This window comes from Maniola hyperantus, chromosome 15, assembly GCF_902806685.2.
Source record: "Maniola hyperantus chromosome 15, iAphHyp1.2, whole genome shotgun sequence".
NCBI lineage: Eukaryota > Metazoa > Arthropoda > Insecta > Lepidoptera > Nymphalidae > Maniola > Maniola hyperantus.
Genome location: NC_048550.1, coordinates 2,453,305 through 2,465,459, shown reverse-complemented (window position 1 = coordinate 2,465,459; position 12,155 = coordinate 2,453,305). Strand labels below are relative to the sequence as shown.

General features: G+C 38.1%; 1 protein-coding gene across 3 annotated transcripts in view; it reads right to left on the bottom strand.

The window, feature by feature from the left end:
- The window catches only part of LOC117989247 (atrial natriuretic peptide receptor 2-like), a 37,724-nt gene that overhangs the window by 18,597 nt on the left and 6,972 nt on the right, over positions 1–12,155 (bottom strand). For 2 of the 3 annotated variants that reach the window (XM_069503563.1, XM_069503565.1), the window contains exon 2: positions 1,140–1,229. In XM_069503563.1, coding sequence (XP_069359664.1) covers positions 1,140–1,229 — 90 coding nt within the window. Of the gene's footprint in view, positions 1–1,135; positions 1,230–12,155 lie in introns of all 3 variants that reach the window. The other variant, XM_069503564.1, reaches the window with a different exon arrangement.

The following is a 12,155-nucleotide window of genomic DNA, read 5'->3' as shown; positions in this document are numbered from 1 at the left end:
AGTGGTTAGGACGTCCGCCTTCCAATCGGAGGTCGGGGGTTCTATCCCGGGCACGCACCTCTAACTTTTTGGAGTTATGTGCGTTTTTTAGTAATTAAAATATCACTTGCTTTAGCGGTGAAGGAAAGCATCGTGTGGAAACCTGCATGCCTGAGAGTTTTTCATAATGTTCTCAAAGGTGTGTGAAGTCTGCCAATCCGCACTTGGCCAGCGTGGTAGACTATGGCCAAAACCCTTCTCCCTCTGAGAGGAGACCTGTGCTCTGTAGTGAGCCGGCGATGGGTTGATCATGATGATGATGAAACATATAGGTACCTACTCCCAACTGTAGCTGAGGGGATTTTTCGACCGTGCACGTAATTTGTAAATTATTCATCAAAGCTACTGACATTCATACAGGATGTAACCATAACGCTAACAAAAACTTAGCGTTATTGTTATACTACCTAAACACAATCCGAAAACAATGACCATTTGCCTCATTTTGTATTTTTAGTGATTTAGTATTTTTCAAATCCGCAATGTATAGCGAGCAAAACATGGGTCAACGCCCCACCTACGGCGCGGCATTGACCCCGAGCGGCCTACTTATGCAACGTTCTACATCTAAATATATAAAAGGAAAAGGTGACTGACTGACTGACTGACTGACTGACTGACTGATCTATCAACGCACAGCTCAAACTACTGGACGGATCGGGCTGAAATTTGGCATGCAGGTAGCTATTATAACGTAGGCATCCGCTAAGAAAGGATTTTTGAAAATTCAACCCCTAAGGGGGTGAAAAAGGGGTTTGAAATTTGTGTAGTCCACGCGAACGAAGTCGCGGGCATAAGCTAGTTTGCAATAAATCGTGAACTTTAACAAAATATAGGACTTTTTAAAATATTATACATGTATGACATACCGGCTTTACTCACTCACGGTATTTAGTCGATATTAGCCCGATTAGTTTAAAAATATTTTTTCGCGTTTTTTTGTGGTATCGTATCAGTACTTTCACCTGCCTTCGTTTTTGCCAGCGTTCTGGTTACACCTTGTATTTTCTCTAGAGTGGCATGACTGATTTCTTCAGGCTGTGTGTATTTATTGACTCGAGTGGGCGTAAGGGGACTCATAAATAAGATCAAGTACTCACTATAATGACATTTTCAGTCGATCTGGCACGGGCGATTGCTCGTCGCCCAGCCACCGATCCGTTGCGACGAATACCCGCTCCAGCGTACCTCTGCAAATGAAATAGATCTAGATGTATCGATAGGAACACTAAAAATAGTAGAAAAGTAGTCAAAAATACATGCATCACGCATGGCAATACGTACTCGTATAATACGCGACAAGCAACACAACATCAACACAATTTCACTGAGTTTGATTGGTTACTATTCAAATGAGTAACCTATACGTTTAAGTAGGTACCTATGGAGAGCGCTGGAAAGCGAGCCTGGAAATCTTCTATTTACAAAAACAACATAAATACTTATGTAACATAATATGTAAGTACATTAAATATTTACCTAGATTATTTTTATGGGTAGATTATTCAATAGGTACCTACTTCGTTGACAAGGGTCTTTTCTCTGCCAGAAACATTTAAACGACATTATTTATTTATTTATTTATTTTAAACTAGCTGATGCCCGCGATTTCATTCGCGTTGATTTACGTTTTTCAAAAGGGTAGGTATACCTAATCTATCTCCATTCCAAATTTCAACCAAATCCGTCCAGTAGTTTTTGCGTGATTGAGTAAAAAACATCGAAACATACAAACATTCAAACATCCACACTTTCACATTTATAATATTACTAGCTGATGCCCGCGTGGAATTAGGTTTTTTATAAAGATCTGTACGCACCTGAGCTTCGCTTCAGTCCGACTGCAGAAAGCGTCACTTCAGGCCGCTCAAGGTACCTACCGCACTACAACTGTAGTACGCGGCAGCTCGCATCACTTGCGCGTCACTTCTATGCCCGATCGCGTACGAACAACAACGTCGCAAGATGAGCGACATAGAAGAGGGAAAGGGTGGAAGCCGACATCCTAGGGGTTGGGAATTTTGAGGATAAACTTTTAAGAGCCCGTCATGTGCCAAAAATTAAAACTACGTTATTTATTTTGAGGTCTATCACGCCTATACATTAAACACTTAACTCGATGCGCGTGTATCTTCGCCGCGCCGTACGCATTCTGAAGCGACGCGACGCGCCGCGCCGCTGGGTATGTCGCACTGGCGTCGCTGCACCGCGCGTCGCTTCGCTGCGCTTCACAATATTCTCCCAGCCGCGAAGCGAACGCGCGGTGAAGCGCTGTGCAGCGCCGCTCTAGTGCGATATGCGCCATACAAAGTGATAGAAATAATATTTTGACGCTCTGCCGCGACGTGCAGTGACGCGCAGCGCAGCTTAGCTCTCTTGATTTTCTGGGATAAAAAGTAGCCTGTGTCACTGTCCAGGTCTTTATCTACCTATACCTATGCAAAAAATCACGTCAGTCCGTTGCACCGTTGCGACGTGATTGAAGGACAAACCAACTGTATAACGGTACTGATAATAAGGGTACTGATTAGGATCTAATTTGAACGGCAGTGCCACTTACACTAATTATTATTATAATGTACTATTACTTACTAGGTTAACACATATTAATACCATAATTATTTAAACCAATCGCCGGTGCCACTACTGAGAACAGCTCTTCTCTTAGAATGAGAACGGTTTGGCCATAGTCCATCACGCTGGCTAAGTGCGGATTGGCAGAATTCAACACTACCCTGAATTAACACATACCTAAGCTACTTTTTAAAAACCTAAACCACGCGGACGTAATCGTAGGCATCATCTAGTTTTATTATATAATAAATACCTAACTTATGCTCGCGACTTCGTCCGCGTGGACTACACAAATTTCAAACCCCTATTTCATCCCTTTAGGGGTTGAATTTTCAAAAATCCTTTCTTAGCGGATTCCTACGTCATAATAGCTATCTGCATGCCTTTCAGCTCGCTCCGTCCAGTAGTTTAAGCTGTGCGTTGATAGATCAGCCAGTCAGTCAGTCAGTCACCTTTTGCTTATATAATATATTTAGACTAGACTATGCTCGCGACTTCGTCCGCGTGGATTACACAAATTTCAAACCCCTATTTCCCCCCCTTAGGGGTTGAATTTTCAAAAATCCTTTCTTATCGAATGCCTACATCATAATAGCACGCCAAATTTCAGCCCGGTCCATCCAGTAGTTTGAGCTGTGCGTTGATAGATCTGTCAGTCAGTCAGTCACCTTTTCCTTTTATATATTTAAGAGATTATAACCAACCAGACCTGGCTATGCCGGTGGGGTGGTGACTAACCACGGCCGAAGCCTCCCACCAGATTAGACCAGGTAAGTTATTTCCGAAATTGCCCCTGCCAGAAATCGAACCAGGGAAGGGGATAAGGCCTTACTAGACTACACCACTCACCATTACGTCAGGGAGGTTCTACAATATAAGTCCCGCAAATTGCTATTGCGCTGGAACCACGTCTCATTAACATCGAACTGACGTCAGCTGAAATAAAAATATACCGTCAGCTCGATACTTCAGTCTAGTGCTGACGTCACTAAAATGACGGCCATGCGCATTAGCAATTTGCGTGACTTATAGCATCAGATATTCGAGTAGGTACTTACAATAATAAAGAAAAACATTTGGCAAAATAAAATATTTGTAAGACTCCCGTGGGTTTCGACTTTCAACGTAAAACTTTTTAGCTTTTTTATGGAATCTTTATCAGAAATTATTATATTTTTCGTTTCTACTTATAAAGTTTGGGGCTCGCTCGAATAACAATAAATAAGTAAATGAAGTCATATAAACGACTTTTCAAAAGCCTTTGTTTATCGCCGTTGAAAGCCCCGTGAGGGCTCATGTTTATTTCAATGATTTCGAGGGTTCCGTACCTCAAAAGGAAAAACCGGTCAAGTGCGAATCAGACTCGCGCACTGAGGGTTCCGTAGTACAATCGTATTTTATCGACATTTTGCACGATAAAACTACTTACTAGATCTCGTTCAAACCAATTTTCAGTGGAAGTTTGCGTGGTAATGTACATCATATATTTTTTTTAGTTTTATCATTCTCTTATTTTAGAAGTTACAGGGGGGGGACACACATTTTACCACTTTGGAAGTATCTCTCGCGCAAACTATTCAGTTTAGAAAAAAAATTATTAGAAACCTTAATAATTGAACCTATCCATAGATACATATGAGATTGATGGAAAAAAAATTGAGTTTTAGTTCTAAGTATGGGGAACCCCAAAATTTATTGTTTTTTTACTATTTTTGTGTAAAAATCTTAATACGGTTCACACAATACATCTACTTACCAAATTTCAACAGTACAGGAAAAAGTGGCTGTGACATACGGACGGACAGACAGACAGGCATGACGAATCTGTAAGGGTTCCGTTTTTTGGCATTCGGCTACGGAACCCTAAAAAGGAACCCACACAGATCACTTGGTTTTTTCTCTGTGTCTGTTAATTCGTTACTTCCTGTCGACTTAGGATCATGAAATTTAGCAAGTAACAAAGTCTTTAGCATAAGTAAAGGAAAATCGGACCGATTTTGGCGAAATTTAGTAAAGAGATAGCTTGTGACGCGGCGATGGACATACCTGGACTAAAAAAAAAAAAAGTTGATCCCAGAAAATTATAAAAAAATCTAAATTCACATGGACGAAGTTGTGGGCATCATCCACTTAATACTGGGACAGTTTGCATCCCGGAGACTTAGATTACTTTTTATCCCTGAAAAACCCAAAAAAAGGGATTTTTAAAATTTTATATTCACGCGGATGAAGTCGCAGGCATCAGTTATTTTAACAATAGATATTTATCTGTCTATATTAAACCGCCGATTGCCGATTCTAAAAGAAAGCGTGCACATTGGCCCTTATTTCTCACAATCCTGAAAGCACTTGAAACTGAAAACAGCACAATGCTTTTATTTTATACGCTTTCATATAATAAAATAAATCTTAGTACCTATGTAGACATCTCTCTATACAAGATGTTTTAAAAGTTCCAAGTCGCTTTTGGCTGTTTTGCTTATACTGTTTTTTTTCATTAAAAAGAATATTAGCCATGTTAAATGACTATTATTCCCCTTTCCTCTCCAACTAAGCGTCAGGCTTGTGCTAGGAGTAGGTACGACAATTAGTACAACTTGCGGGGTTTGAACCGTCGACCTTTTGATTTTCAGTCCACTCCTTTACCGGTTGAGCTATTGAGGCTCTACAGCTGAGGTTTACTAGCTCATTTCCCCGACTTCATCCAAGATTTTTAAAAATCCCATTAGATTTTTTCTAAATATTTCACTAGTGCACCCGAGGATGCTCAAGGAATACAATAAAAAATCTTTTACAATGTAAAGGATTATTTGAACATCAAAAAAGGAATGAGTTCCTTTAACAACTTTGATAGTTTTAATAGGTAAGTTTTAAGTTATATTGGAAATGATGATAGTAAAAAGACTGACTTTGTTACAGGCTTTTTCACAAACCAGGCACCTTTTGAACCCTCATAGCTTTAGTTTAAGTACCTACCTAGTTTTCAAGTTATCAATAACTTGAAAAACATACGTCTATTTGAACGGGCTAATCTTCGCAACAGCTGAACCTATTTCGACGGGACTTTCGCAGACAAGTCGTTAAGCAAGGAGTAACATATTTTTAACCGACTTTCAAAAAAGGAGGAGTTGTGTTTTTCTACTTATGTACACCGAAATCTCCAAGATTTCTGAACCGATTTGCATTTTTTTAAATCGATAGAGAAACTGTGCGACATTGTCCCATAAAAAATTTGGATTCCAACTCCGCAATCCTGATCTGATCCGCGGGCGAAGCCGCGGGCATCAGATAATACGATTGACCTACAGAGGTGACCCCCACTAGGTGGACGGACGACATCAAACGAGTCGCAGGGAGCAGCTGGATTCAGGCGGCGCAAGACCGTGGCGTGTGGAAGTCCCTACAAGAGACCTGTGTCCAGCTGTGGACGACTATCGGTTGATGATGATGATGACCGAGTAAGTACAGACCATAAGAATAAAATAAAAACCGGCCAAGTGCGAGTCAGGCTCGCGCAATGAGGGTTCCGTACTACAGTCGTATTTTTTCGACATTTTGCACGATAATTCAAAAACTATGATGCATAAAAATAAATAAAAATCTGTTTTAGAATGTAGAGGTGAAGACCTTTCATATAATACCCCAATTGATATAGTCACTCACTTCGAAAGTTGAAAATACTAATTATTAGTTCATGACCACAATTTAATTTTTTTGTGTGATCTAACCCTAAATTTTACGGTTTTCAGATTTTTCCCCAAATATCAGCTATAAGATCTACCTACCTGCCAAATTTCATGATTCTAGGTCAACGGGAAGTACCCTGTAGGTTTCTTGACAGACAGACAGACAGACAGAGAGACAGACAGACAACAAAGTGATTCTATAAGGGTTCCGTTTTTCCTTTTGGAGGTACGGAACCCTAAAAATAAGTATAACTTAGATTCTATAATATAGGACTTATTTTATTAACAAAAATGTACGCAAATAAGTCGTAAAATATACATTTCACTAGTAAAAGGGAATCTGAAAGATTAGGTCGTTTGTTGACTTGCAACTCCAGCACCGCACACTGAACACTCAACCGAAATTAAGGGTTGTCAAAGTTATAAAAATCTAAGCTATCTTAGAAGCGTTTAGAATGACAGTCTAGTCTACAGACTGCCATAAAGTCTAGTACAGTTCTTGCAATTCACGAAGGCGAGTGGACTTTACTTGTGGTTACGTCGGATACGCGGCGCGTAAGCGTGCGTGCATGTCGGACCAATCAGTCGCGAGCAAGCGCTCGCAAACGCACACATTCAGTGTACCAACCTTATACCGATACGATAAACACAAGCAAGAACCACTCGCCTTTGTGAATTGCAAGAACTGTATTAAGCTAAAATGAATTTTGTTATAACGCGTACAATCCTCTTTTATTTTTATTATTTTAACTTTATAAAATTCAAAGTCCTGACTGGCTGACTGACACACGCTGACTGATCAACGCACAGCCTAAGCCGCTGGTCTTGGACACATGAAATTTGGAGGGTGTGTTCTTTGTAAAGAGTGGGTAATACCCACTAAGAAAGGATTTTTCGAGATTCCACCGAGTGGGTTAGGTAAATGGGGGTTTGAAATTTATGTAGTGCACGCGGACGAAATCGCGATCATAAGCTAGTTTTAATTTAAGGAAATGTGAAGTGGAGGCTAACACAATAGATCGGAGACGGTCGCAGTGATTCAGGGATAATAAGGACCTGTATAGCCCCAAAGAAGAAAGAAGAAGAAGAAGAAGAAGTTTTAATTTTATTTGTCAAATTTCATGTCAAAAGTACTTAGTCTTTATTTTAAAGGCGAACCGTACTTTTGACATGTCAGTTGACCCATAGAGTTAAAATGGCGCGTGAGGAGTCATTTTGAGCGGCTTACATAAAATGTAATTTTGTCATCCCGTAGGTTTCGCAAGCTTAATAAGTGTGGTTTCTAGTTTGTTTGTTTGTTACGAATACCACCAACTTTTTTGTAACTAAAAATATTTTGTGTAACAAAAATCATGCCCCTATAAATATGTTGAGAGGTTGCTGTAAGAATACCTAAGTATTTCCTTAAATTTCTCTCGAAGGGAATTGCGTGGTTTTAAATATAAAATGCGCGTATTATTGCTCTTTTTTGTAAAACAAAAATTTTCCCAATATCTGCCGCTTTACCCCATATCAAGGCTGTGTTTAAGGGTATGTTAAAGCGGACATGCAGGAATGTTCAAGCCGTTATATAAAAGACTTTTTTAAAAGTAAGTTTGATAATAGGCTACTTGACTCATATCTAATTTCGTCCAATAAATGATTATTTATTATAGTATTTTGCTTAAGACAACGAAATATATCAATAACAATTATTAAAAACGCAGGATGGATATATAAATCCAATTTTAAAAAATACAGTTTTTATTTTTATTTGAAACGCAGAAAACGCTGTCAGCCATAATGTGACGTCATTAAATATGTAAACAAAGAAATGTCATCCCTATGTCACGCGGGGACTAACGTAGTATCCATATATATAAAATTTAAAGTCCTGACTAACTTATATATCAACGCACAGCCTAAACGTTTAACCAGCTGGTCCTAGATACATGAAATTTGGTGGGTGTGTTCTTTGTAGGTAAAGAGAAGGTATCCACTAGGAAAGGATTTTTTGAAATTCCACCCCTGAGTAGGTTAAATGGGGGTTTGAAATTTATGAAGTCCACGCGGGCGAAGTCACGAGCATAAGCTAGTTTTTATATGTTTTTAAAAACTCATAGTAAACGTAAAAAAATATCGTTTTCTCTTTATAAATTGAATAAGTTATTAAGTACCTAAGACTTACAACAAAGTGATCTTTGCAAAAATAAATTTGGGTTGAAGTCGTTAGTGATATAGGATCCCATTAAGCAAGTCTTCACGTGTTACGTATATTTATTTCACTGGGCACTCTAATCCACAACTTTCCTGTAGTCTTTATCGATGCGTTTTTACATTCTCGGATGATACAATAACGATAATTACTATATTTTTCATGTAAACTAGTATAGAAGTCATGTTTGTTAAACTTTGGGAGTTGTTTACAAATGCATGACGTCAGAGCACAGATAATCTATCGGCCAAACATGGCCGACAGTGTTTTCACCTGTCTAAGAAAAATATATTTTTAAATTAAAGTTTTACGGTTTTTAGGGCGCAAAAAAATATAGTGTTAATTTTTTTGATCTAATTGGACAAATATTAACCATTTAAGACCTACTTAAAAAAAGTGTCAACTAGCCCATTGATAAATATTAAGGGAGAGAGCACGTCATACGGTAAAGTCAAAGACACGTATGACCTAACATAATAATTCAGAAACGTTTGACAGCCCTAATCTAAGGTGGGCAGCAAATATAAAATTAGATCTGCGAGCTACGTTATTGAATAACAACCTTTATGTCTAATGGAATTAGAGCTAAGATTGAATGATCTAATTTATGTTTACGTTACAATACGCTTCCGTTGATTAATCTTTATTAAACTAGCGGCACGCTATGATGGCCGGTTTGACGTTTGTCCGCTCATGAAGTTCCGTATTAATTGATAACGACTTTGAAGGAAATAATTGTATTACTTTATTGACGATAGTGATGTGCAGAGATTCATAAATTTTATCGAATGTAGTTTTAGGTTTAGGACTCAAAATTTATTTATTAAATTGATTTCTTAAATGTATACAAGTGTAGAAAAATCAGTTTGCACCATTTAAGGGGTGAATGTACTTGTGAATATGAACAATTTTCACTATGTGGACAAACCTCTGAAATCGCAAAAAAAATATCAATAAATTTTTAAAAATGGAATCTAATACGATCGTCACATAGGATCGCTGGCTAGCACAACTACTACCTCCGGCAAACTCGCGTCAATGCTCAATGCAAAACAAAGCAGTTTCGAATTGACGTTGCTTCGAAAAGTATAAACTGTCAGTGCAATGCGATTGTGATATAGTTTTGACCTGGCTTTGGATTTCAAATATTGATACTGCATTACTGTTGACCCTTGCTCGTTAATTTGGACTCTGTTCAAGCCCTTTGTTGTGGATTTCGTCGATATGACCGAACGTACGCAGAGAACTGTTCTAAATAGTCAGACACGTGAGTTCCTAATACGCCTTCGTAACTATTTCGATCGTGAAGCTCAAAATGGAGGGCCAATTTTACCTATAACGTCAGTGGTTGAACGCGTAGCTGATGCGCTTAATATTGGACAACGAACTGTTAGACGGATAACTAAAAAAAAATATGGCGAGACTGGCACAGAAGAAAATAAACTTCACACACCAAAAAAGAGAAAACGAGCAAAACCAGTCGTAGGCATCGATAGCTTTGATGCCGATGCTATCCGAAGACATGTTTACGGCTACTATTTACAGAAGGAGTATCCAACAAGAAAAAAGTTGGTGCATTCACTGAAGGAAGCTGGATTATTCTTCGGTGGGGAAAGTTCTTTAACGAAGATTTTGAAGACCATTGGATTTCGATACAAAAAATGTAACAAACGCAAAATATTGATGGAAAGATTTGATATAGCGATGGCAAGGTATACTTTTTTACGGCAAGTGAAAGAAATCAAAAATTGGCAAAATGTTGTGTTCTTGGATGAAACATGGCTTAATGCTAACCATACTGTAGGCCGTTCTTGGAACGATGACACAGCAGCATCTACTTCCAAAGTTCCTGTAGGAAAAGGATCGCGACTTATAATTTGTCACGCCGGAACCATCAACGGGTTTGTCGAAGGTTCTCTCATGGCTTTTGCGTCAAAAACCACTGGAGACTATCATGAAGACATGAATGGAGAAAAGTTTACTGAATGGTTTACCTCAATGTTGTGTAGCCTCCCTGAACCATCTATTATAATTATGGACAACGCCCCATACCACTCGATGCAAATTGACAAGCCACCTGCCCAATCCCAAAAGAAAGCTGATATCGTCGCATGGCTTCGTAAAAATGGCGTAGATGCAAACATGAATATGTTAAAAGCGGAATTAGTACGTCTTTTAAAAGAAAACAAACCAACCAAGATCCGATACGTCATTGACGAAATAGCATTAGAACATGGGCACAGAGTTATACGGTTACCGCCTTACCATTGTGAGTATAATGCGATTGAGTTGGTGTGGGCTCAAATTAAGGGATATGCTGCAAGACACAATACAGAACCCCCATTTACCACAAAAAAAATGCTAAAATTATTAGAAGAAGCTTGTGAACATGTGACTAAAGGAGACTGGGAAAAGGTTGTGAATAGAACTGTTAAATTAATAAGGGAAGATTATGAAAGAGATGTGAAAATAGATAATATTATAGAAAACGAACATATAATTATTAATGTATGTGATGATAGCAGTGACGACAGTGAAAATAGTAGTATGGACGAATCTGATTAATTATGGCCTTTTGTGGCACCTTTTTCGGTATCTTTTGTATTCATATGTTTCTTGTGTGCATATAAAGTATGTATATTCATTTTCGTTCAAATATTCAGTTCGTTCAAATAAATTAATAAACATATACATTTTTGTTTTATTAAACCTATTTAATCAGGTACAAAAACAAAACTTAATTGTTTTTTGTTCGAGAATAAATTGACATTCCACATCACTATTGTAATGTGTCAAACCGGCCATCATAGCGTGCCGCTAGTGTAGCTCTCTTATCAATCAATGAAGATATTTAGGGAATCAATTTCATTACACTAGCGGCACGCTATGATGGCCGGTTTGACACATTACAATAGTGATGTGGAATGTCAATTTATTCTCGAACAAAAAACAATTAAGTTTTGTTTTTGTACCTGATTAAATAGGTTTAATAAAACAAAAATGTATATGTTTATTTAATTTATTTGAACGAACTGAATATTTGAACGAAAATGAATATACATACTTTATATGCACACAAGAAACATATGAATACAAAAGATACCGAAAAAGGTGCCACAAAAGGCCATAATTAATCAGATTCGTCCATACTACTATTTTCACTGTCGTCACTGCTATCATCACATACATTAATAATTATATGTTCGTTTTCTATAATATTATCTATTTTCACATCTCTTTCATAATCTTCCCTTATTAATTTAACAGTTCTATTCACAACCTTTTCCCAGTCTCCTTTAGTCACATGTTCACAAGCTTCTTCTAATAATTTTAGCATTTTTTTTGTGGTAAATGGGGGTTCTGTATTGTGTCTTGCAGCATATCCCTTAATTTGAGCCCACACCAACTCAATCGCATTATACTCACAATGGTAAGGCGGTAACCGTATAACTCTGTGCCCATGTTCTAATGCTATTTCGTCAATGACGTATCGGATCTTGGTTGGTTTGTTTTCTTTTAAAAGACGTACTAATTCCGCTTTTAACATATTCATGTTTGCATCTACGCCATTTTTACGAAGCCATGCGACGATATCAGCTTTCTTTTGGGATTGGGCAGGTGGCTTGTCAATTTGCATCGAGTGGTATGGGGCGTTGTCCATA